The sequence below is a fragment of the Petaurus breviceps genome, unplaced genomic scaffold, assembly GCF_028583685.1.
Source record: "Petaurus breviceps papuanus isolate PSGF00001 unplaced genomic scaffold, PetGlider_PUasm1.0 181, whole genome shotgun sequence".
NCBI lineage: Eukaryota > Metazoa > Chordata > Mammalia > Diprotodontia > Petauridae > Petaurus > Petaurus breviceps.
In genome coordinates, this window is record NW_027185784.1 from 11,406,926 (window position 1) to 11,433,889 (window position 26,964).

General features: G+C 49.8%; 2 protein-coding genes across 11 annotated transcripts in view; one reads left to right on the top strand and one right to left on the bottom strand.

Moving 5' to 3' along the window:
- The window catches only part of CALU (calumenin), a 229,850-nt gene that overhangs the window by 4,340 nt on the left and 198,546 nt on the right, over window positions 1–26,964 (top strand). The window lies entirely within an intron of this gene.
- Window positions 1,923–26,390, bottom strand: LOC138160571 (inosine-5'-monophosphate dehydrogenase 1). 10 transcript variants are annotated; one of them, XM_069087164.1, is made up of 16 exons: window positions 26,162–26,390; window positions 19,433–19,531; window positions 18,787–18,873; window positions 16,100–16,148; window positions 11,343–11,444; window positions 11,125–11,199; window positions 10,536–10,742; window positions 10,275–10,362; window positions 9,735–9,934; window positions 9,466–9,556; window positions 9,114–9,209; window positions 7,396–7,539; window positions 7,058–7,202; window positions 4,814–4,957; window positions 4,649–4,732; window positions 1,923–2,795 (listed from the first exon to the last, which is right to left on the bottom strand). In XM_069087164.1, the coding sequence occupies exons 1-16, from the start codon at window positions 26,341–26,343 to the stop codon at window positions 2,774–2,776; spliced, it is 1,815 nt and encodes a 604-aa protein (XP_068943265.1). In that variant the 5' UTR covers window positions 26,344–26,390; the 3' UTR covers window positions 1,923–2,773. The 10 variants fall into 10 exon arrangements, with proteins under 10 accessions (XP_068943265.1, XP_068943264.1, XP_068943268.1 ...); XM_069087163.1 differs by having other exon boundaries at window positions 19,433–19,534; XM_069087167.1 differs by lacking the exon at window positions 26,162–26,390 and adding an exon at window positions 25,975–26,117.

Genomic DNA, 26,964 nt, shown 5'->3' on the forward strand with positions numbered 1-26,964 from the left:
GCTCGGCATCTTTTCTGCTGACTCTCCCTATATTTTGAGAGTTGCCGAGATTTGAAATGACTTGCCCAGGGTCATACATAGCTAGGGTCAGAGGTGGGAAAGACTGTGAACTCAGATCTTCCTAAATATAAGACCAGCTCGCCAGTACACCGTTTCAAGTCTATGACTCCTCCAAATACAACTGGGAAATATTTAACAAAATAAAAACACAATAGAAAATATTGTTCGATTGTTTGACTCTTCCTGACCCCATTTGGAGTCTTCTTGGTAAAGATACTGGAGTGGTTTGCCATTTCTTTCTCCAGCTCATTTTACAAATGAGGAAACTAAGGCTAACAGGGTTAAGGGACTTGTCCAAGGTCACAGGCTCTGAATTTGGGCCTTCCGGTCTCCAGAGTAGAACACAGATGATGTTAATGTGTGACTTTCTGTATGTAGGGACCCTTCTGTATGGGTTGGTGACTCCCGTTTCTCCTTGAATTTGACATCATTGCTCTCCAAACCCATGCACACGTTACTGTATTCGATCTGAGGCTCACTATTTGGCAAGGTGAAGACTGCAGGTATTCTTACCCCTTTTTGGAAAATGAAGAAAGGAGGCTCAGAGGGGTTGTTTTCCCACTGTCACACAGGTAGGAAGCAGAAGCAGGATTGGAATGCAGATCCACCCCACTCCAAAACCAACACTTCATGTACAAAGGGGAAGTGTCCATTCCCACACTCTGAGGTTTACAGAGTGCTGCCTGCCCTACATCCGGAACATCGGGAAAGCCTGAGCCCAAGGCTTCTAGCCTGTCTCCTGATATTTGTCCGAAAATTAGACTGTAAATAAATCAACATTTGAACATGTAGGAGTATGCAAGTGTCTCTTACCCGTATTACTAATGGAAGAAATTGTTTATGAATGTGTGGGTTTAAAAAAAAAAGCCTCATAGCCCTCTAGAGAAATTTCCAGTTTTCCTTTCTTTCACCTGGGATGTTAAGTTTCCCCTCTGCCGTATCCTAACTTGGATCACGTTCCTGGCTCTGAAGCAGTTTGCCAGTTTCCCAAGAGCCCACCCAAAGATCATTCCACCCATCAGTTTCTGGCACTTAGCTTTTCTGCCTGTGGGATTTGGGCATCCAATACCCACACAGGTGGGGAGTGCTCTAAAAGAGAAAAGTCCAAGGACTCTTTCTTCTCCCCAGTCAGCCACATAACTGTGTCAGGAGTGGAGAGTTGGGAGAATTAACTGGCTAATCACTCTTGAGTTACCGATTTGGAGAAGGACCAGGGTCCTGGCTCTGCCATTTACTCGGATGTAGGGCCTTGGGGTTCAGCCTCAGTACAGAATGAGGAGGTCAGTCTAGACGACCTCTGGGGCCTCTTCTAGCTCCAAATCTACATCAGCTTTCACTGAATTAAACTCCCTAGCCTGGGTCCTGTGTCTGCAAGGCGGCTGGGTCTGGGCCTGGAAGTTGGGACAGTGGGCATGTGCTGCCTCCCTCTGGGCCCAGGCCACAGCGTCTCTGGACTTAAGAGTCAAGAGGGTTAGGGTACAGATCCTGTCTCTGCTAGATACCTGTGTGATCCCTGGTAAAGCACTTAACTCTGCCTCAGTGTCCTCATTTATAAAATAGAGGGAGAAGGGAGAAAGGTTAGAATCCAAGGCCTCTGTGCAACTGCAATCCCTGAGTCTCAATGATCAATCTCTAGGGACTATTTTGCCAGTATCAGCCCCTTCATGGCGAGTTTTAGAACTCTTCCCACCTTAGACATACCAGGCAAGGCCAGCATCACCTGGCTGTCCTTCCTGAAGGGGCTGGGTGTGGTGACTGAGGAGTACAAGTGTGGGATAGGCACTGGCCCTCAAGCCCTAGTCTAGGCAAGGAAATCCATGGCCCCAAGCTGTGACTAGGGACAGAGCAGGATGGCTAAATCCTTGGAGACCCGCTTGCTTTATTCAGCTTATTTAATACACAACAACACAACCGTGGCCCCAAAGTGTGCAAAGTTAAAGCCTTCAGCCGTGGCTGGGGATGGAGAGGGGATATGGGCTGGAGCAGCAAGGGAATGAAACTGAATGGATTGCCTTCCCTCTCTGCTGTCTCTGTTCCCCATCACCTCTGGGGAGGACAGACTTAAGACCAAGTCCCTGTGGGCAACTTGAGGGACCAGGGGAAGGGGGCAGAGACCTTCCTCTGGCTGGTTGGGCATGGGGGCAAAAGCCCACAATAGCCACAGTCTGAGTAAGCGGAGGATAGGGGGAGGCAGGGCCAAGGAGAGCACCAATCGCTGTGGGGCGAGGGGTGTGGGAAGCACCCTACAGGACAAGAAGCTAGGAATGCTGGGGTAGGAGCCTTCCCTGGAGCCGCCACTGTCCCCGCCTCAGAGCTAGGGCCTCAGAACAGCCCATGTTTAGAGAAAAGGAGCAGGGTGCAGCAAGAGAGACCTGAGGCAGGCGCAAGTCCTGGGCAACCAGGCTGGTGGGCTCACAGGGGCCTGAGGAGCGAGCTGCTCCTGGGAGAAGAGGAGGCTTGAGTTTTCTCCAGGCCCCCGGAGAGAGCAGTCCTGGTGCAAAGGGAAGGGAGGAGGGTTAAGGGGGGGAGAGACCACAGCCTCCTATGGGGCCAACTCCAGTTCCCTGCTCCCCTCCCAGGAGGGCAAGGGTTTGGGAACCCATAGTGCAAATCCATGGGGGCCAGTCAGGCCACTCAGTTACGGAGGGACGCGGCGACTGAGGGGGCCCCACGGGGGACTCCTCCACCCCCTCCTCGGCCACCACCGCTGTCCTCAGTACAGCCGCTTCTCGTAACTGTGAGACAAGGCAGAGAGAAGGCAGTTAGCATCCGTGCCCTGTCTCCATAGCAACCCTCGTCCACGCCTGCCAGAACAGTACCCAGAAACACTTATGGAGCTGAGGGCGTAGAGCTAGAGGGGGGAGGGCAGAAGACAGCAGAGGATGCTGGATTCCGGGTTTTCTCCCTTCCCCTGGCATCCAAGTCTAAGACACTCTGAGACCAGGGGCAGCAAGTGTGACACCACTTTGGCAGTTTCTAGCTGGTGTACCCTCTACAGCACACACACAGGCAAGAGGGTTAGGAGAATTTTCCCTATTCCCTCCACTTGCAAGAACCTGTGAGTGATACAGTAGAAAGAACACTGGCTCTGGGTTCTAATCCCCCCAAATTTTCTACCTGTGTGAATCTGGACAAGCCATTTAAATCTCCATAGGCCTCAGTTTCCTCATCTGTAAAATGAGTGGACTGGATGAGAAAGTTCATGAGGTTCCTTCCAGTGATTCTGTGGTCTTTTGTTTTCCCCACAAGGTGACAATATCACCTTCATGGCTGGGGTTCCCCACAAGGCAGCTCAAGTATCCACAATGGATCCTGGACTGAACATGCACTTGCTATGTGCGAGGGGGCTGGTCTTAGGGGACCATGGTTTTAATTGGAAGAAACCTCAGGAGCCATTTAATCCAACCCCCTTCATTTTACAGATGAGGAAACTGAGACCCCAAGAGATGCTGTGTCTCAGGTAGTCAATGACAGAACCAAGATCAGAACCCAAGTCCTGTCCTCCAAATCCAGCACCCTTCCCACAGCACCACTCCAGCCCCCTCCTCCCCTACCCCCCTCTGAATGCCCTTAACAAGCTCCATTCCTAGACCTCCCCTGCCTCTGGCTCAAGGAGAGGGACTAAGAGGTCACAGGGGCCACAGGCAGCTTCAGTTCTAGGGGCAGCTGGCATCCATGCAAGCTCCCAGGAAATGAATGTTTCGTGGTTCAGCCTGACAAGGGGGCATCATGACAGTTTCCACCTGCCCACCTGGTTTTGGTGGTGGAGATAGCCAAGAGAGAAAAGAGGACGTGGTCATGTGGCCCACGGTTGTATCCCAAGGCCTACCCATCCCAGTCCCACCATATCCCCCAGCCACCCTGGCCCACACTAATTTCTCTACTCTATTCTACACTGGGCCCCGGGCTTCGCAATTACTTACATGGCAGAAAGGTATAGCTACGGGAGGGCAGGGCAGAAAGAGACACAGGTTAGATGCCCGCCTGGTGCCAGGGAATACAGGACCCCTAGCTACCCCCAAACCAGCCAGTGCCAGGGTGACATGCCCTGTACTGCTGCCAGTTGATATTGTCCCCACTGTGGGTATCACCCCCTTCCCCTCACCCCTCCCAATACCAAAACTATCCTCTAATAACCCTGCTTTAATGCAGTGCCCCTACCAAAAGCCCCTTGGCAATCTAGGCACCACCACCAGCAAGAGCTCAGCACCATTAGCCCATAGCAGCCCCAGCTCTCCTGCCACCAAGCCACCAAGCCCCTGAGGCTGAGCCACATCTACATAGGGATCGGTCAGAATTCGGTGGCCATACCTACCATTCCTAGGCCGAAGAGGGGAAAGGACTTGGTTAGGGGTCAGAGATCTAGTTCATGGGGAATCCTACAGAGTAGGTGGGAGTTTCCTGGAATGGATGGAGCCCACATGAGGACTCACCTGGGCTAGGTCTCAGGTGAGAAAGGAAAGCAGAGGCCTTGGAACCAAGCCAGCTAATGCCAAGAGCCTAACCTCCAACTCTGGGGTCTGTTTCCACCTGACCGACCCCCATTAAGGTCAGGCCAGGCTCGTCAAGGGGAGAGCCCCACACTTACGAATGGAGGCCATGGACGCCGCCTTCGATCTGAGCTGACATCGTCCGCTTCTCAAACTTAAGCTCTCCAGAATACATCATGGATCTGGGGAAGAATGGGCAAGGTTACAAAAGGGAGAGGTTCACCCTCCCACCAGCACATCTCTCCCCAGCAAGGAGTACTGACCGCAGGACAGAGAGACTCCGGGCACCAATATCCTGGCAGCCGTGCTGGATGCCAGCGATGAGGTAGGGCACAAACTTCTGGATGGAGCCTTTGTCTTGAATGGAACCCGACACACCTTGTGCAACCTTCACCTTGTCCCCCTCACTGCACAGAGCAAAGAAGAGAGCTCAGGAACCCAGTCCTGCCTTGAGTTCCCACCCTCGCCAGGCAGCTGAGCCAAGGCTGGACCAGAGTGGGGAGAGGCCTGAGGCAGGAAGCCCACGGAAGCAGGATGGCAAAGGCCCCCAGGGTCAGAGCCAGCCAACTCAGGGAGGAGTGTACATGGCATCTCCAGATTAGCCCCCCCCAACACAAGCCTCATCATCCTCCCCCTCCAACCTCTTTCCTGAGGTTCCCCACTATTGCTGAAGGCACGGCCATCTTCCCAGGCCCCCGGCTCGGGGTCTTGGGGCCATCCTCTACTCCTCCCTTTCTCCATCCACGGACAAGTCTTGTCCCCTTCCCTGCCTCCCACAGCCACCAGCCCACACCCATCACTTCTGGCCTCCAGTCTGTCCCCACTCCCATTCATCCTTCCCAGGGTTAAGAGGTGATGCTTCTAGAGTGGGCGAGTCTCTCACTGTATAACACCAGGCCAGCAAACTGGCCTCAGGATCAAATATCAACAGGACTCTGACATTTAAATCCTTTCTTCCTCAGGGCAGCTAGGTGGTGCAGTGTCAGGATGACCTGAGTCCAAATCCAGCCTCAGCCACTGCCTAGCTGTATGGCGCTAAGTCATTTAACCCATTTGCCTCAGTTTCCTCATCTATAAAATGAGCTGGGAAAAGAAATGGTAAACCACTCCAGCCTCTTAGCCAAGAAAGCACTAAAAGGAGTCAGGGGGCATCGGACACAACTCGACAATTACAAACAACCCAGCCCTCGTCTTCCCTCTCCACTCGCTCTAGGAGCCAGCCACACTGGACAGGAATGGCGCTGGCTGCCCCCTCACCGCTGCCGCTGCCGCTGCTCAGATCTCATCCTTTACAAGCCTTTCCCAACACCTGAAGCTGCTGAGGCCGCCCCTCATGTCCTGCTGCGCACAGGCTTATACGCTCCATGCAGCCCAAGGGCTGCTTCTCACCTGTCTATAACCTCAACGATTGATTCATGCAGTGCTTGGTATATAGTAAGCACTTAAATGCTCGATGACTGAGTGATATGAGAAAGTGGCCATGAGGAGACTGGCAAACTCATGCCCATAACTGAGTTCTTCCTTGGAGAGAACCAATGGTCTGAGTCATGTGGGGGCCAACAGAGGCATGCCTCCCACAGCTCAGTCAAGAGGTTTAGAATGAGGCATACATTGTTAAGCGGGTCACCGTGTTCGCTTGTCCTCTTCAACTGAGGGGAAGGGAATCACAGGGAAATGGCAGTGATTTTCAGAAAGTATCAATAAGAGACGCAGCATTGATATAGAATGGCTAAGGAGCCAGACTCAAGACTGGTCTTTAACCAATAATGACTGAGTGACCCTGGGCCAGTCACTTAATCTTTTTTTTCCTTTGTTTTCTGGGGAGGCAACTGGGGTTAAGTCACTTGCCCAGGGTCAAACAGCTAGTAAGTGTCTAAGGCCAGATCTGAACTGGTGCTCCTAACTATTGTTTTTAATGGGGGTAGGGAGGCAATCAGATTAAGTGACCTGCTCAGGATCACACAGCTAGTAAATGTCTGAGGCCAGATTTAAACTTAAGTCTCCTTGACTGCCGAGAGGGTGCTCTATCAAATAAGGTGGGTGCACCATCTAGCTGCACCCCCCCCGCTTAATCTTGTATTCTAAGATATCTGGTTAAAGAGGGAGTCACCTCAAAATTTTTTTTAAATGAATGTTAAAAATAAATATACGTTCTGTACGGCTTCACACACATAACGGATACCATATTGTTTGACTTTCCAATGGGGAAGGAGAGAATTTGAAACTCAAATTTTTAAAAAACCAATATTTAAAAGAGAGTTTCTTCTCTAGGTGTTCTTCATACTAATTAAATCACACGTCTGCCTCACCGCAATCCTCCCCAAAACCCTGGCATTAGTAGGATACTCTTTCTTTTGTTTCTTAAAGACCCTCTCATCCTTCCCTCCCTGTCCCCCCACTGCTAATCACAATAACAAAGCGGGCTCGAGTCTCGCTCACAGTGACCGAAGGCAGCGACAGGCACCCAGGATGACAGGATGTCAGCGCAGGAGAAGGGGAGCACCCACCTGAAATATCTCTTCTGGCTGCTACTGCTCTTCTCCATAGCATCCAGGGAGCCCATACCCCGATACTTCTTGAGCCGAACCCCATCGGAGAAGAAGTACTCCCCAGGGGCCTCCGTGGTAGCTGCCAGCAGGGAGCCCATCATCACTGGGAAGCGTGAGGGGTGAGACTCAGGCAACCGGCACTGGTACACTGGCTTCCCACTTCTCTGCCCACCTTTTACTCCCCATGTCCTGCCCCGCCCCTTCCCTCCCATTCCCAACAGTCTTGGCGGCCAGCCTCCCAAGCCCTTTAGAAGCTAACCCATCTTACTGGTCTTCCTCCTTCCCCAACCAGTCACCTGTGGAGGCTCCAAGGGCCAGGGCCTTGACCACATGCCCCACCGTCTGAATCCCACCATCTGCAATGACGGGGACTCCAAAGCGACGGGCGTATTCTGCCACCTTGTACACAGCAGTGCCCTGAGGCCGGCCACATGCCATCACTGTCAGGAGAGGGGGATGGCAAAAGAGAGAGATGTGAGAAGCTGCAGGAAGACCCAAGTCTGAATCCTGACAACTGCTGTGTGACCCTGGGCGAGTCATTTTAACCTCTGCGTCTCAGGATCCCCATCTGTAAAATGGGGCTAAAAACAGCACCTCCCTCCCTCACAGGGCTGTTGCAAGGAGCAAAAGAGTTAACATAGATGAAGGGCTTTGTAAACCTTAAAGCACTCTACAAACACAACCGTTATTCAGAAGCAATAACAAGGATATTGAGGGAGAAGAGATAGAGATGTCAGACTCAGCTGCTGGCCCACAGCCTGCCCATTTCCCACCTAGGGTGACCTTGCCATGTAAGCACAGGGGGAGACCAGGGAGGGGGGAGGCAGGATGCAGGACACACACACACACACACACACACACACACACACACTTCGGGTGGTGGCTTTAGGACACATTTCTACAACGCTGAAGCATGTGACAAAAGGCACAGGCCCAGGCAGCCCAACATCCCCAAGCCCTATATATATAATAGAATATTATTATTCTCATCACCATTTCTAGTAACAATAACAATACAAATAACTAGCATTTATGGCTTTATAGGTTGCAGAGGGCTCTGTCTGTTGATTCATCTGACCCTTACAAAAGCCCTATGGGGACAGTGCTACTATCAACGCCTACTTTAGAGATGGGGAAACCAAGATACACACAGCACAGGAACATAGAGTTCATAAGGGTCAGAGGCTGGATTCAAATCTGGGCCTTCTGGATTCCATATTCTATTATCTGTCCATGCCTGCCCAACAAGTGCTAACACACCCCTGAGTTCAAATTCTGGCTCAGATAACTTACTAGCTGTATGAGCCTGAGAAAGTCACTGAACTCCTCTGTGCCTCAGTTTACTAAGCTGTGAAATGAGGGGGTGGGCCTCAATGGCTTCTAAGGTCCCTTCCATGGGTAGTTAGGCATTGGTCAGGGGGAAGGGAGGAAGGAGGGCTAGAAGAGTGATGCCCACATAGCAACAATGCTGATGTAGGGCAACACTAAGGCCCCAGCCCCAGATCCCAGAGGTGAAAAGGGTGGCCCACAGTACCCAATAAAAAGGTCCAAGAAATCCCTCTAGGGCAGAAGGAGACCATAGAACATATTCTCTATATTTCAGCCACCCACCACCAGATGCTTCTAGGTCATGGGGTCTTAGAACACAGAACTAGGAGAAATCTTATGAGACGGAATACCACTCCACCATTTTACAAATGAAAGATGGGAGCACCAGAGAGAAATGACTTATCCAGGGTCACACGGATACTACATTTCAGAGACAAGATTTGAGCCTAGTTCTAACTCCAAACCAATGCTACTTCTTTCTTCTTAATTTTTAATTTTATCTTTTTCAAATTAATAGACATTTCATCCCCCATATCCAACCCCAACCTCAGTTAAAAAAAAAAAAGGATATGAGAAACCCTTATAATAAATATGCCAGGTCCACATGTCTCCAATGGTATTACTATTATACTAGCACAGGGATAAATGTGGGCAAAGCCAGCTGGGATGGACAGATGATGCTTACCTTCCTGGGTGATGCAGATGGAGCCACAGCCCATGCCCACTCGAAGCCCATCCACACCTGCATCGATCAGGTTCTTGGCCTGTGCTGCTGTCACCACTGTGGGCCAAGGGCACACGAAAAATAACCACCTGGATATGCTATTCTTGCCCAGGAAGAAAATAACTAAGATGCCCCCTTCCCCATGAGAAGCATCCCACTGACAGGGGGCATAGGCCAGACAAGGGTCTGGGGACTGCTACCACCCCCACCCCATTCCTAAAGCCATGCCAAGGGCTAAGGGAGCCTAGAGGACAATGGAAGACTGGAACTGGGAAGGAGGGAAATCATAAGGAAAAGGGGACCCCAGACTCACCATTCCCACCAATCACCTGAAGTTGGGGGTACTTCTGCTTGATATAGTGCACCATAGCAATCTGATACACCGAATTCCCTTGAGATGAGTCCTGGGAGAATGTATGAATAAGGATCTCAGGTCCTCCCCTAATCAGAGGAATCCCCTTCCTGGGGATGTGGGTTTATGAAATCCCTGAGTCCCAACCCCAACAAAGATCCTTTCCCCCAGAGAATCTCCCCACTCCACAGCATACCCAACTTCCATGTGGCCCCTTTCAAGGCTCTCACCAGCACAATGACGTCGGCACCTGCCTGCGTAAGCAAGTCCAGGCGGTATTTGTCATCCTCCCGGGTGCCCACAGCGGCTCCACAGAGCAACTGCTTATGGGCATCTTTGGAGGCCAGGGGATAATCCCGGTTCTTCTTCAGGTCAGTCCGGGCAATGATGGCTACCAATTCATCACTGTCATTAACAATGGGCAGCTTTCCTATCATGGAAATATGGGAGCACAAGTGGGCAAAGGTTTATCAGAAGCCATACTTAAGTCTAGGGAAACAGAGTTTTTCTTTCCTTCTTTTTTTTGGGGGGGAGAGAGAGGAGAACGGTTGAGGAATGAGGAGTGAGAGCCATTTTACTATATCACCAAAGACTGCCACGAGGAGAAAGAGCTTGAGTCTTTGCCCTCAGTCAGGCTTATTCTGGGGCAGGATCATCGAGCAGCTATGTATGTCCTCTCATAGGAAGACTTCAGGAGGCCCCGGGGTGGGGAGGGGGGCCCAGAGCTCAAAGGGCTAGCAGTGCTCTCTAGGCTTGCTGTCCCCTAGTACCTTTCTTGCTGCGCTGCAGGATCTCATTGGCTTCTTTTAATGTCACACCTGCGGGAGCCACCACCAAATCGGTCCGACTTGTCATCACCTGTTGTGGGGGAAGTTAATCGGGCATATTTGCTCTTTAGTCAGAAGGCAGTAGGGGAGGAGAAACCTCAACCCTCATCACCTAACATCTCCCACCAGCATGACCCCTTCTAACCCCTGCCTTAAAGGGTAACATGCTTTGGGTCATGGCCCACCCCTGCCTCAAAGGCTTACCTCACTGAGAAAGGTCGCATGGTCCTTCTCGGCAAGGAAGTCTATGTCACGGGAAGTCACGATGCCCACTAGCTTGCTGCCCATGGTGCCTGTCTCGGTTATGGGGATGCCTGAGAAACCGTGCCGCATCTTGGCCTCTAGCACGTCACCCACTGTATGTGAGGGGCTCAACACCACTGGATCTGTGATAAAGCCCTGTTCAAATTTCTGAGAACAAGAAAGAAATAAGGGAGGAATGAGGTTGGAAGCAAGTAAGAAGAAAAATGAGGGCAGAATGTCCTGCTCAAATGAGGCAGGTGCCAGACTGCCTCCTATCAAGGTAGCACCAATGGGGTATGATGTGGGCCAGTGGAGACCCAATTCTATTTCCCCCTCCCCCCTGCTGCCATGCCCCTCCTGTGTCACCACCACCCTTGTTACACAGAAGGGTTAGAGTAGCCATGATACTAAAGCCTGGTCCCTGATAGGTGTTTGAAAGTAAAGCTGGTGAAAGGTATATGGGGATGTGTCCCATTGGCTATGTACAGAGCAAATGGAAGCTGTTCTGCTGGCCAGGGTCTAGGGTCTCTCTAAAGAGTCTACAACTCACCTTGACCTTGCGCACCTCATTGGCCTGGAACTCAGGAGTACAGTTATGGTGGATGAAACCAATGCCACCCATAAGCTGGAAGGAACAGGGAGTAGAGTCAGAATGGACAGTGTTGTCCTCCCCATACCACCAAGCAACTCAGTGTTCATTCTTCCAAACTGAAAACCCAACTGACCATATATCCCTACCCCACAGCCTCACTCCCTAGGTCTACTCACAGCCATTGCAATGGCCATATCAGCTTCAGTTACAGTATCCATAGGGGATGAGATCAATGGCGTCTTCAGAGTGATTTTCCGAGTTAGAGCTGAAGTCAAATCCTAGAGGCAGAAAAAGTTGGAATATAGGAGAGGGGAGGGGAGGGAGAAGACAAAGGGAGGTATGGTTTAAGAGTAGAGAGGAAAAACATTAGTCAAGGACCCTCACCCTTCTCTTCTCCACAATATCAAATACATGAAAAGTGCCAACCAGCCCAGTGATCTGTCTCTGAGGACAGAGAGGAGTGGCATATTGTAGGAAAGGGGAGTTGTTTCCTCAAGTCATTTTCAGTCACGTCTGACTCTGTAACTCCATTTGGGGTTTTCTTGGCCAAGATACTGGAGTGGTTTGCCATTTCTTTCTCCAGCTCTTTTTACAGATGAGGAAACTGAGGCCAACAGGGTTAAGTGACTTGCCCAGGGTCACACAGCTAAGTAAGTATCTGAGGCCAGATTTGAACCCAGGAAGATGAGTCTTCCTGACTCCAGGTCCAATACTATCCATAGTGCCACCTAGTTGCCCTGCTTAACCCTAATTGTCCCTTAATGTTATTTCTGAATAACTCATCTACCATGTTCAAGGAGTGGTATAAAGGAAATGCAAGGAAATGCAGACCTGAAGTGGGGCCAGTCACACATTGAAATCAAGGGATAACTAACAGAAAGTATTCCACTGGTAAAAAGAAACTGAGGAAAGCCCCCAGCATTTTAAGGAGAGCTCCTTTGATGGAGTTATGGCAATTGCATACAATGGGAAGGCAAGAATGAACCAAAACCAGCATCACTGGAAGGGGCAGTCTTTATCAATGGGATCACCGTTCCATTGAGACACTGAAGAATTTAGAATTTATAGGTTCCCAAAGTGGTGGATACCACCTCCTGGGGGAGCTGTTACAATATGGGGGAAAGGGGGGAGCCATAGTAGCCTTGGGTGCAATTAGAGGGGGTTAAATAAAAATAAGGGCATGGTTTAAACATAAGGAAAGAAGAGAATAAGAAAATTTTGAAAATCATTCATACATGTTCCATCTGTTGTGTAACAGGGTTAATGTTGTAGTGATTACATTATTTTCCAAATGAACACACAAAATACAAGTTATAACCAATCAGTGGTCAAGTCCACTGGCAGGTCTTAATAAGCAAGTGTTGGCAAGCATGTAGCACACTGTCACAAGTCTAGCATGCATAGGCAGGAATATATGCCTATAATGGCATGCTTACAATAAGATACTGTAAGATTACATGACACAATATTCCATCATCAAAATTTCAATGCAGGAAAAAAATCTACAAATTTACAATAAATATTAGATTTAAAATGCATCATTAAAAAATTTTTTTTTAATGATACAAATTTTTTTTAAACCATTAAAGGGTTAAGCAAAGTAGATTTCCAGGGGGATGCTAAATATTTTTTTTTAAAGGAGCGACAGGCCAGATAAGTTTAGGAACCTCTGATTTAGATGGGTAATTTTTTTGCTTCCTGGAATAAGGAATTCCATGAGTTTACTACCCCCTATATAAAATATAAGGTCATGGGTACCAGAGTCAATGCTGGTCTCTTCTGGAGTCAGGGAGACCTGGGGGTAAAGTCTTGCCTCTGACACACTGCTTGTTGACCTTGCTAGGGTCACTTAAGTGTTCCCAGTCAATTCTCTACGATTCTCTAAATTGCAGAAGAGCTGCTGATATGTACTAATAGGGGGAGGGATAGAATTCCTTCACCAAGAACTCCCTGTGCCAAGGAGATCACAGATTTGGACCTCTAAAAAGAGGTAGTTCTATATGTCTTAAAATTATAGCCTAGTACAGTAGAAAAACAATGGCTTTCAGGTCAGAGATCCTGGGTTAGAATCCTGTCTCTGTTAAATTACTACTTATTTCATTTGACCTTAGGCAACAGGGTAGTAAAATAAGAGGGGGGGGACCAGATGAATTATAAGGTCCCTCTGCCTCTAAATGCTACAGTCTTGCTGTTTTCAAGTTCCTAACCAAGCTATGACCCCCTGTGATCTGGTAAATAAATTCACTTTCACCCAGTCCAAACAAACTAAGATGTAACAAGCCTCTTATCACTCCTCAATTTTCATCTGTGCAGGCTAAAGAATTTTGATCCTCTCAAGTCTCCTGTCTATGATCACTCACTCTTAACTCTAAGGTGTCTTGATAGTATTTGTTTTTTGTGGGTTGTTGGGTTATTTTGGGAGGTGTTTTTTTCATAGTCGGGTGAAGTTAACCATTCTCTAAATCATTTCCAGTTAGATAGCACAGTTGAGAGAGTACTGGCCCTGGACTCAGAGGAAGAGTCATCTTCTTGAGTTCAAATCCAGCCTCAAGACACTTTCTAGCTGTGTGACCTTGGGCAAATCACTTAACCCTATTTGTCTCAGCTTTTTCACCTGTAAAATGAGCTGGAGAAGGAAACGGCAAAATACTCCAGGACCTTTGCTAAGAAAACCCCCAATGGGGTCACAAAGAGTCAGACGTGACTGGAAATGACTGAACAACAACAAAAAGGCTCAGTTTTCTAAACCTTTTCCAGCTCTATCCCTTTCTTGAAGGGCAAAGACAGAAAACACACTATTTCTGCTTTGGGAGTTCAGGCCTCACCAGCACCACCTGGGTCATATCTGTATCCCTGAGGTAAGTTTCCCTTCAAGCACTGCAAGGAAGGCCAGACATCTAATGTTTACACACTCAGAGTGGGTGAATTTGATTGGGTAAGCCCAATCTCTTCAGTCTTCCTGATCAACTCACCAGGCTAATGGAATCACTCAATCCCACAAGAAGCAGCTGCTAAGTGTCAGACACAGTATGGACTTTTGTCTTTGAGTAACTTTGTGGGTAAGTGATCTATGTGTCTGGTTGATTTATTCTAATAGTGTGTGAGAAGGGGAAGGGAGGGGGAAAGGGCTGGGTGCTAGGTCCATCTATTGGTGTGGGAAGAAGTAGTAGGCATCCATTAATTAGTGATTGTAAGGACAGAGTGAAAAAACTTCACCACTCAATCACTTATCAGAAAATGTCCTAATCAGTTAAGAATGCATTTGAGATTAGAAGGTACAAACGAGTTCAATCAAGGTTTGGACCTCCAAAAAATTTCAATCAAAGGAGCCCGGTAAAGCTGATCATCCCAAAATGACTTAGCAGAGAGTTCTATCTAGGGATTTAGTCTACTATCATCATTTTACAGATAAGGAAATTCAGGACTAGAGAGTAAATCCCTTTCCTATGGCCAGTGATCTAAGAGTTAAGGGACAGGACTGAACTTAAGTTTTCTGACTACAAATCCAGCAACTCTTTTCCATGATAACAGGATGTGGGGATGAAGAGGATTCTCTTGAAGAACGGAAGGCTGGGGAGCTGCAGGGAGAAAAGAATAACTCAAGAAACAAATACCATCTAGTTGAGGAGTGGGCGCAATTTCCATCCAATGCATTTAATTACCTTTTTTTTTTCTTTAACCAGACTCCACTGATTCCATGGATTAGAGATTGGTTAGAGATTTGACAGAGAATCAAAAGAAATAGGGGGTAGCTAAGTAGTGCTGTGGATGGAACACCAGCCCTGGAGTTAGGAGGACCTGAGGTCAACTGTGACCTGAGAAATTTACTAGCTGTAAGTTGTAAGTTGTAGCTTGGGCAAGTCACTTAATCCTGACTGCCTCCCAAAAAACTGAGATATAAAACTTCTCAGAAACTCATCAGTTTTAGAGAGTTGCTGGGGGCTAAGAGACAGGACTTAAATGATTTTAAGTTTAAATGTTTAAAATGTTTAAATGCCTGGTGAGTTGATTAGGAAATTTTCTGATAAGTGATTGAGTGGTGAGGTTTTTTTCACTCTGTCCTTACAATCACTAATTAATGGATGCTTACTACTTCTTCCCACACCAATAGATGGACCTAGCACCCAGCCCTTTCCCCCTCCCTTCCCCTTCTCACACACTATTAGAATAAATCAACCAGACACATAGATCACTTACCCACAAAGTTACTCAAAGACAAAAGTCCATACTGTGTCTGACACTTAGCAGCTGCTTCTTGTGGGATTGAGTGATTCCATTAGCCTGGTGAGTTGATCAGGAAGCCTGAAGAGATTGGGCTTACCCATTCAAATTTTTTTAAATTTAAATTTAAATTCAAAATGGGTTCCTTGACTCCAGAACTAGCTCTCTAGCCTACGACACATTGCTTCTGCCTAATTACCTTACAATAGTATAATATGTCTGAATTTGTATATTCTCTTCTTCCCTGTAAATAAACTCTGGAGAAAAAATGCATTCTCATGGTCTGGCATTCATTAAGACTTGGGTTAACAGGACAAAAGAGAACTCAGGGTCAGGGCCAGAGCCAGACCCAGACATGGTAACAGTGCAGAAGAACGGGAATAGATAATTAGGGTTTAAGTATGTAGATCGCTCTGGATGTAAGGAGCCAAACTCATTCAGGGACCCAGAAAGGTCCAGGAGGCTGAATGCCTGGGATTAAGGGGAATCTGGAAAGCAGGGAAAGATGAAAGCCTTTAAAACCAAAAGACAAAGGCCCCCTGGACAGGCTCCAAGCAGGGTAGAAGGCAGGAGTCCTTAGGAGACCTAAGCCTTGGTATATGGATGAGGGCACCCTTTTCCCTCTGTAAGAGAAACCAAGTGGGGAAGATCTAAGCATCTCCTACTCTCACACCAAAAGCAAAACAGCAAACCCAGAAAGAAAGGCACTTACCACCTCATCGGCCGTGAAATCTATGAATCCTGGCAGGATCAGGAAATCACTGTTGAGATACAGATAAGCTACAGATTACTAAAGGAAACCGAAAGTCCTTTCAAATGAAAGTCATCCTTAATATTACTAAGGTCAACAAACCAAGAATGAGGCATTCTGGACCCCAGCTCCTCTACTCACTTCTCTCAAACACCCCTTATGGCCCATGCCCAAAGAATGGATGCCAAGAACTAAAAAGGTGAGGTAGCATTTGTGACTGGGGGCAATCACTCTGTCCCTCCCTCCTAAGTCCCAGTAGGCTGCAGGGAATGCCAAGTCCAACTATTGGTGAGGCCCAGGACTGTTTCCCCATGGCCTGATACACAATAGGTACTTAGTAAATGCTTGCTGATTGATCCCAGATTGACACAGTCAATAAACTTGCATGGTTTATTATTTCCCAGTCCGTTGACATTTATGGAATTCCTATTAGATGCAGGAGGGTACTATGTGGATGCCATGGGAAGGACTGGCCAGTACACGAAAAAAAAAAAACATCGCATGCCACAACATACAGATGGTACCACCCTTGTTCTTTTTTCCATACAATACAGGAATGAGAGAGAAAAAAAAAAGGCCCAAGAACTTCCTTGAGAACAACTCTTATGTACTCTCTAGTCAACAGATACAATTTTTTGGTCTAAATCTGTGATTTCACCCTGTTTGGGGAACTCCCTGTTCCCCAGGGGGAAGCTCCCTCACCCAAGCAGATCAGCAGCTTTGGGTAATTCACAGGCTGAATGAGTAGCCAGGGGACCCTGAGAGGTTCTAAAAATGACTCATCAAGGTTTACACAGCCGGTCACTGTCACAGTGGGACTTGAATCTGGGTATAAAAGAGCACAGTCTAAATGGAATCTAGAAATGCTTTCAGTCCCAAGAAAATGTAGTGATCAGAATACAATCATAGTTATTTATATTGAGGAAGTTTTGAGTTGTGTTTTAGAAAGAACATGGATTGAAAAAAAGACTGGAGATCATTTCAGAAGGGATCTTATTGGCTGGAGATGGTTCAGGAAAGGTGGGGCAGAGAGCAGAGTGCCAAGGCTTAGGGGTTGAGCAGAGGGGGTAATTTGCCCCAAAGGGTATAATTTCTTAAGTTAGAAAGAGGATAGCTACCAAGTCATATAGCCCCAGGGTCCTAGGCAGTATAAACCTAACAGAGTACACAGCCTGCCAGACACACCCAAAAGCAAACTGGCATGCCCCCCCCCCACTCCCCACAGTGCTAAGCAAAGTGGCCCAAGTCAAGCCACGTCTGAGAGGTGCCACATCAGACTACAGAAGGAAGAAACAAGCACCCTTTCCACAGTCACCTGGCCTACAACTCCCTCATATCCAGACTTTTAGGTAGTGTGGCTATGGTAAACCTGAGGAGGAAGAAGGTGGTGAGCTGGCAGGGTCCCACAAACCCCCAACCCAACCATTCTTAGCTGTGACTCCACCAAGTCTCTTGCATTTTTCCCCCAGGCTGTCTTGTGGGGTGTCAAGTTTAGACCCTTCTACTATTTAAATTTTAGTTCTCCTGTTTTCAGCAAGGACACAGGATAAGAAGGGAGAGAAGAAACAATGGAGGGGGACCCTAAGTTTCTTCAGGATCTAGGGAAGGGAAAGACCCTAACCAAGGTATCAGGATTTTCCAGTCTCTATTACCTCTCAATTCAGGTCTATCCCATCCATCCTCCCAACCACACAAAAACCCAGAACTTAGACTGAGATCTAATGGGACATTAAAGACCACCCAGTCTATCTCCCTCATCTTAAGGAAGTCCCATAGCTATTAAGGGTCTGAGTCCAGGCGGTCCTGACTCAAAGCCCAATACTCTATCCACTATATCAACTGACAACAGGCCCCAAATCCCAGAACTTAACATTCCCTACTGGGAGTTAGGAATGACAGAAGCAGAGACTTAGAAATGAAAGGGGCCTTAAAGATCACTTTGTCCAATTCCCCCATTTGAAGAGTGACTTTCCCCAGGGTCATATAAGAGGTGGCAGGGTCAGGAATTGTACCCACGGGCTCTGATTCCAAATCCACAACTCTTCCCATTGCACCAATCAAAGGGAGACTGTCCTGCCCGATGCTGAGGAGTTGGGATGCCTTTGAGCTCAAGACTACCCCCTAGAGGTGGTCAGGACCCCCTCCAAACACTCAGCTAGGGAGGATTTTTTTTAAACCTGTTCTGAGGGTCGCTTAACCCCATCCCCAAGGAGGAAAATAAAGTTCTGGTGTTCACCAGGACTACCGGGCAGAAGAGGGGACTGGATTGGCAGAAGGGTGAGAGGAGACCACTTGGCTTGTGAGCGACTTCAGCCCCTGGCTCCAATGCTTCTGTCTGGCATGTGCCCGGCCCTGCAGCCAGGATCCAGGGCTAGTGCCAGGCCTGCGGCCAGCCAGGCAGCTGGAATTGGGCCTGGGGAACAAAAAAGAGCCGCAGACCAAGAGGAAGCCGCTCCCTTCCCCCACACAACCAAATCCCGAACAGAGAAGGCCGAGGGAAATTTGGGGACAAAAGTGTGCACATCAAAGTCGGCACCAGCGCCAACCTGTGGGGCTGCATCAGCATCTGGGATAACTGGATAAGGAGGCCATGGGGAGGGAGGCAACTCCACCCTGCAGCCCCTTCCCCTCCCTCGAGTGATAATTACCTGGGCGGCTTCCTTATCTGGGCTCCCGGGGCCCCTCCACCAACAGCCAGGCTTGGGGACTGAAATGCCCATGGCAGAACCGGGAGCCTGGATATCCAGGGAGGGAGGCACCGTTGGAGCGGGGCTCCAGGGGAGCTCTGTCACTAACATTGTCCCTTCCACAAGACTACCCCAGAAACCCGAAGGAGAAGGAAAAGGGGGTATCCCTTTGGGCCCTCCGGATCGGCCCCGGCACCGCGGTCCTCGGGGATCTCCAGAACCCCCCTGGCCTGCAGACTCGCTGCCACCTGTGTCTGTACCATATGGAGGGCCGAGCACCTCGCTCGCAACCAGGAGGTGCTGCGTAAATACTTGCTGACCCGGGCAGCTACAGGCAGGGACAGAGGGTTTTCGGGGAAGGGATGGTAGGCACATGCAGGCAGCGATGCTGCTCGGCGCGCCCCTCCTTCCCGGCTCTGGCCCCCGGCGCCGCGGGCCGCTGAGTGGGCAGCGGCAGGAGGACCCCCAAGAAGGGGGGTGACGGGAGGCTGCAGGGGCACGGGCAGGTGGGGGGGGGGGGCGCCCTGGGGGGGGGGGGGGGGGGGGGCCCCGGGGGGGGGGGGCGCGGGCACGCCGGCTGCGAGGCCCGCGGCGCGCGCGGACTTACTTGTAGGTGAGGCCGTCGGCGATGGCGAAGAGTTGCTGCGCCGTGAGCCCGTCCTCGGGCACGTAGCCGGTGCCGCCGCTGATCAGGTAGTCCGCCATGCTGCTGGGAGGCACGGAGAGCCGGCATCAACGCCCCGAGCGCGCGCGGCCGAGCCGCTGGCGCTGCGCCCTCCCGCCCGGGCCGGGGGCTGCGGCGGGGCTGCCTGCGGCGGCTGGGCGGACTCGGGCCGCCGCCCTCTCGATCTGGGCCGCGCCGCACAAAGAAGCCCCGGGAGACGAGGCCAGACTCCGAGAGGCGCGCGCACAGTCCGGGCCCGGGGGCGCAAGGAGGGCGCGCTGAGGAGGGGAGGGGAGAAAAAGAGGAGGAGGAGGAGGGGGCGGCCTGGAGGGAAGCGCGGGGGAGGAGAAAGGCTTAGAGGAAGGGGCCGAGCCAACGCCAGGGACACGCCCCCTCCACCGCTCCTCGTCGCGAGCCTCCTCCCCAGCCCCCTCTGCGTGCGCCCTGCCGCCACCCCCACCCGTTCCCTCTCTCGCTGCAGGGGGCTGCCTCGCCAACCCCAGCCTACCCGACGCTCGCCCCACCCCTGCTGGGGGCCTCTCTAGCCAGGTCTCATCCTTCCCGAAGACCGAGCCACCCTGCAGCCCCGGAATCCCTGCAGGTCTGGAGAATGAGCTCAGCTCCCGGATTGGCGGCGACGCTCTGGACCGGACCCTTTCGGACTTGGGTGGGGCAAGTAGGGCAGCTGCTCTCAGGCACTGCCCATAGGGGGCTGCAGAGCTCACACATCTCGACCCTGAAGCTGCTCCAACCCCAGGGTAAAATGCAGTGTCACCAGGCAGGGCGGCGGGATGATGAGGGTGGGAGGCATGTAAATTAGGATGGGGGAGAAGGATTTGGGAATATGCCCGAAGCCTGGGCATAGACATTCCTGATTTTGGAGTGGCCTTCCTTCTTATAGTAGAATACTATATTCCCAGATCATCAAATACAGTAAATGTCAAGTTATGCATCAAATCTAGAACAGTGGACCTGGAATCAAGAAGACCTGAATTCAAATTCGGCCTCAGACACTTCACCTCTTTCTGCCTCAGTTTCCAAGTGTAAAGTGGGGATGATAATAGCACCCACCTCTCAAGGTGGTTGTGAGATATTTGTAAAAAGCTTTGCAAGACCTCAAAGAGCTCTATAATTGCAAACTGTTAATAGAGCTAGAAGAGACCTCCAAATCCAGCCCCTTCTTGGGAATAAAGCAATTTGCCCAAGGTCGACCAGGTAGGAAGAGTCAGGGGATTTTAACCTGACTCCAAAGGTATGAGTTGGCTCCTCCTGGCCACTGGAGCCATGTTAACCAATGCTACCCCCTTGATTCTCAAAAAGAGCACATCCAAGGTGACTCAGCTTTAGGGTTCTTGTCTAATTGGTCTGACCTGTAGGTTTCTTCTGCTTAGGGACCTTCCAGCTCGGGTCTCCTACTGATGCTTTTGGGAACCCTCTCTGTAACTTATGAGAAAATAGCTAGTACTTATCAAGAAAGAAAATTTAAATCATTAAATTATTCCATTTTCCCATTATTCTATTATCACACTCCATTATTCCAGGAAGCCTCTCAAGTTAGGGTTTCTAGCCTCATAATCATCCATAACCTTTACTCTTGCTAGCCCCACCCTCTCACCTTGGACATAGAGAGTGCCCAGATTGAAATCTTTGTTAGGTTATTACCTGTATAGTATCTGAAGTCACTTAAATTCCCTGGGCCTCATTCTCATTGAAAAATGTGGGGGTTGGACTAGATTGTCTCTTTCCTTCCAAACTTATGATGTGTTTTGGAAGTAGAAGAAATGGCAGAAAGGACCCAGGCCCAGGATATGGTCATCAGGCTGGCCTAGGCATATTAAGAACAGTCCTGAGGGGCGGCCAGGTGGCTCAGCAACTAAGAGCACCAGCTCCAGTGTTGGGATGACCTGGATCAAATCCGGGCTCAGATACTCAGCACCACACCCAGAAATAACTGGCCATGTAACCTTAAGCAAGTTACTTAACCCCAATTGCTTAAAAAAAAAAAAACAGTCCTGGGCATCACACTTTAACCCTGAGTGAGGGGGTAGGTAGGTTGCTGGTCTATTTTGCACCTGCCTAACACAGATCTCCTGTCCCTGGGAGGCCCTGAGTTTTGTTTACTCTGTGATAATGTGGTGGTAGTGTGATGGCAGAAGGTTCTCTAGGGGAGTCTTGGCCTCCAACCTGGGATCCTCCCTGGGATGCCCAGCCTCCCATTAATGACACCTCCAGGGAACCTGCTGGGAAAACACAGACTCTTCCTATCATCTGTCCAAGGTCAGTGTGGATTAAGAGAGGTTGTTCAGAGTTGATCCTAGCTACTGAGGGCACCCAAAGCCTAATTAGATCATAGGTGACTGGAAATGGAAAGCAGCCACAGTTTACAGCTAAGGAAACATGAGGGCCTGTGAGCCTGAGAATCTCACAGATGTCTTACCACCTTCACTCCAGGCAGTAGACAGAATAGGAAGCTTTCAAGCCCATAGCTCACACATTCCCATGATCACTTGGGTCAAGAAATTGGCTTCTGGGAATTCTCAGGTCACTGGCAGCCCAGCAGTCTTGTGCTGGTGATTATCAGGTCAAGGGCCAAGACCAGGCTGAGAGCCCAGGATACCTAAACTGCTGCCACCAGGGGAAAGGAGGGAAGATGTCTATTCAGAAGGGCTGGGTAGTGGAGTTGTCTTTAGAGGTATGGTGGGGAAAAATTTACTAGGAATAGAGTCGAAGGATCTGAGTTCAAATCCTGGTTCAGTTACTGCCAGTATTAATAAGAATTAGGGTAACATTTATATTGTTCTTACTGTATGCCAGGCACTATGCTACAATTATTATCTCATTTGATCCTCACAACTCTGGAAGGTAAGTCCAGTTATCCCCATTTTACAGATGAGGAAACTGAGGCAAACAAAAGTTAAGTGACTTGCCTAAGGTCACACAGCTAGTATTTGGACTCAGATCTCCCTAACTGTAGGCTCAGTGCTTTGCTTGGACAAGTTACTTAACTTGTATGGACCTCTTTGTCCTTATCTGTAAAATGAAAGGGCTGGAATATGTGATCTGAAGCCCCTTCTAGGCCTAAATATCTGAAACTAGAACCAAGACCACCATTTGTAGCTCCAGAGGTTGGCAGCACCCAGAAGCCTCATATTCCCACCTAGTTACCTGTGACCTGAAGGAATGTACACAGAGCATAATGTGCCTTCTGTTCAAGAACATCTGGGTTCTGGGTCTTGCCTGGGATTAACCCAAGTAGACATCCTGCTTCATGCCTTTCACTATTAAAACATAAGAACCTTAAAGGTAGGAATCTTGGGGAGGGAATCTTTATCATTCTCAGTGCCTAGCCCAGGTATTGGAACATTATAGACTGATGTGTTGACTTGTCCAACCTGTAATTTCACTGGTGTAGGGACTTTTCCCATGGGAAAACTCCATCTACCAGTGCAGATGAGGCAGCGGTTCTTTATAGAGAATTGTCTGGAGGGCATTAAAGGTGAAGTGACTTGCCCAAGGTCACACAAGCCAGAACATTTCAAAGGCAGGACTTGATCCCAGGTCTTCAGATTCTGAAGTCCACCTTACATCACCTTACATCTCTTAACAAATGGAGTTTCTGAGTCATTGAAGTGAACTGCCTCTGACCCAATACTTTACTATAAAGAGGAAGGGCACTCCAAAATGGGGAACATCTGACTACTTAGTGACCCACGGATTCCTTCCTCCCTTTACTACCAAAGCCAGGGCAGCTAGGTGGCAAAGTGAATAGAGTACCAGGCCTGGAGTCAGGAAGACTCCTCTGAGTTCAAATCCAGCCTCAGACATTTACTAGCTGTGTGACCCTGGTCGAGTCACTTAATCTTGTTTGCCTCAGTTTCCTCATCTATAAAATGATCTGGAGAAAGAAATGGCAAACCATTACAGTGTCTCTGCCAAGAAAACCCCAAATGGGGTCACGACACAACTGAAAAACAACAGAAATTACTACCATCATCTTGAAACAGCCCTTTTCTCCCCTGGCCCTAGCCCAGCAACCTGACTAATTAAAGGGTCAGAGGCTGCTCATTATTCTAAGCTACTGGACTGCTCTAAGCTTGTGGTATATTCCTTCCCTCTTCTAATAACCCTGCTAATCCATGATGTTCCCCCTCCTCTCTCTTCCTGACCTTCTCCAGCTGCTTCCTCCTTAAGAAAGGGAAATCAAGATTACCAATCCCATGGTTCTCCCGACAGGTAGTGGCTGGGGTAAAGCAAGAGAAAGCCTTGCTCCAGCCCTGTTCCCAGGATAGACTGGTTTAGGATCCTGGCTTGGTACAAAAGTACTATCTAGGGAACACCAGTTGGCCTCAGCCAACTCCTTGGGGCAAGGATGCTGGAATGAGCCTTAGGGATCACTTAATTAATCCCCAGACTTGCAGTCAGGAAGACCCCAGTTCCGATCCTGCCCCAGTCACTTATTACCAGCAGTATGGCCCTGGACAAATCATTTAACCTCTCTTAGTCTCAGTTCCCTCATCTACAAAACAGGGATAATAATAGCACCTACTTCACAGGGTTATTGTGAGAATCAAATGAGATTATATAAGTAAAGTGCTTTGTAAACCCCAGAGCTATATATGACTGTTAGCTATTAGCTGTTATCTTACCCAGTGACACAGAAATACTAAACAGTAGAGTGGGAATTCAGGCCTAGGTTCTCTGACTAAATCCATCACTGGCTTCCCTGAAGTACTTCTCAAAAAGGAAGGTTTTCCCCTTTTTCCTAAAGCAGGGATGGGGAACCTGAGGCCTCCTCAGGCCTTAAGTGCAGCCCTTTGAATGAATCCAGTGTGGCCCACTAGGTCCTCAAGTGCAGTCCTCTGAATGAATCCAGTGTGGCCCACTAGGTCCTCAAGTGAAGCCCTTCTCCAGGATGGATTGGAATGAACCACTGAAACCCAGTCAAAGGGCTGCACTTGAAGACCTGGTGGGTCACATTAGATTCAGTCAAAGGCCCCAGGTTCCCCATCCCTGTCCCAAAGTGTGTGTTGGGCTGGAGCAAAGGGGAGAGGGCTAACTTGGAACCAATTAGAGCTATGGAGGTTCTTTCCGGAAGAATGAAAGTCTCTTGTAGGAAAAATTTCCTCCTTCAGGCATAGATGGTATCTGTCAGAAAGGCCTTACCCAGAAATGCGGACTATCTAAACTAGTACTGCCCTTGAAATCCAAAGATTCTGGTTTAAATCCTGATTCTGCCATACACTAGCTGTGGGAAAAATCACTGCTTCTCTCTGAGACTCAGTTTACTCATCTGTGGATTAGAGGTAATAATAATACAAGAGCTGCCTCTAATGTAGCACTGAAAGGAAAGCATCTGCAAACATTAAACCATTATAGAACTGAGTTATTACATCAAGTAATAATATTGCACATAATATATTATTACATTAAGTAACAATTATTATTCCCAAGGAACTTAACTCTCATCAACTGACTTTACATTCAGTATCAGAAACAGGTACCAAATCTGCTTTCTGTAGAAACAGTTACACTTCTGAATTTATATGCAATAAATAAAGCTTCCAATCACCCCTCACACCAGTAAGTGGCTCCTCCCCATTTTTCCCACCCCAGGGCCTTTATTAACAGGATTTCCTGGGGGAAGACGTCCAGGGTCAGATCACCCAAGGGGGGTGGTGCTGAGTGTGACAGCCTGAGGCTGCTTGTCGAGTTGGGGGAGGAGAATGCACTAGAGGTTAAGCTGTTAAAAGTTCTTACATAAGCACCCAGTCCCCAAGCCAGAGCTGCATGGCTAATTCCCCCAGAGGACCCCCCCCCCCAATCCAGCTGCCAGGGTCACCTCCCAAGCTGCTGAGCACCAGCAGATGGAGCCGGCAAAGGAGTCCAAATCCTTTGGAAAGTAAGGACAACCAGTAGGGTTTCCATTTCAGGCTGCAGATAAAATCCATAGATTAGCTGCTGTCTCCTTTACAATCCAGCTCTGCCAGGACCCAGGTCCCTTTCTCTCCAGTGACTCCCCCACCCCCTTACAGAAAGACCCTGGTTGCTTTCCTCCTCCCGTAATCGTTAGCAGCAAATAGTCAAAAAGCTCCGGCATATGCTTGGCTTTTATCATACCTGTTGATTGGAGGAAGTGCGGGGTGAAGAGAGGATAATGCCTATCCATCTGCTACCCTCCCTGTGTCCCCTGTGCCAAAGTCAAGCCCGGCAGACCAGGGTCTCTGAAGCCCTTGATATCCGTCATTACTAAGCAGACCCCGTTTTGAGAATGGGTCTAGGAAGAGGGTAACCCAAGAGCTCAGAAGAAAGTTTGTTCTTTATAGGGCTGGGAAGCCGGGCCAGGAAGGAGGGAGGAAGGGAGAGGTGGGAGTTCGCCCATTCCACATGCCTACAGCCCCCTGCCCGCTCTGGACGGGGAAGGAAAAGGAACTAGAGTAAAATGGCCCACCACACCTGCCCCGACCCCGGCAGAATCCTGCGTTTACATGTGCATTTCCATCCGAAGTGTGCTGGCGGTGCGGTGCCGTGCCGTTGGAGGAAGAGGGGGATGAAGATGACGGCCTCTGCATGGGAGGTAGCTCCCCCACCGCCTCCTCCCCAGGTGGTGGGTCCCTTCCTGATCTCTAGGACCGGGCTCGCGCCCCCCACCCCAAGCCCCGCCCCGGGCGTCACCTCTCAGGCTCGTAGCCGGCCTGCAGCAGGCGTGCGCTGTACCGCTGCGCCGCCGTCTCGTGTCCTGGGTGTTGCCCCCGGGCTCCCGGCTCCAGAACGGCCGCCGCGGCTCCGCCTCCCTGCAGCGACCCCGGCCCCGGCCCGTGCCGGGGCGGTGGAGGCTGCAGTAGCGGCACCTCCATGCGGCGGCTGCAGCCTCTCCGCCTCCCGTCCCGGGGCGGGGATCGGAGCCCCAGCCAAATCCCCGGGCCCCGGGAAGGGGCGGGGACCCGGCGGGGAGGGGCGGAGGCGCAGAGGAGTGGGGCGGGGAGAGGAAGGGGCTCCGAGAGGAGGGATGCATGCGCGGCGTCCGGCTGAAGAATTTCTTTCCTGGTGTCTCGGAAGGAAAAGCCATGCAGGGGCGTGGAGAACCGGGCCGGGTCAGAACTGGGGAAAGGAGAACCCAGGGGTGGTGCTCCTTTAGCTTTCCCGGGGCAAAAGTGGGGCTCGCCTTCCTTTGCCTGGCCCCATTCTGCGCCTCTTCGCTCCTCTGTCCCTTCCAAGCTTCGAACCCCTTCCTCTCTCAACCAGATCTCAATTCTTGGTGCACGTTCTCATTTTTTGGCCGACCCCAGGGACAGAAGGGCTTGTCTTTGTCATTTGAGAGAGTTGTTGCATTCTATTTTTAATAAAACTGAATCGTATTTCATCGTTCTTTCTATTCCCTCCTCCACTTTGGGGAAAGTTACCTAGGTGATTGCACCGTGATCGTGGGGGCGTGGAGGGAGCGTGTGCACACGCAGAGACATACACACAATCCAATC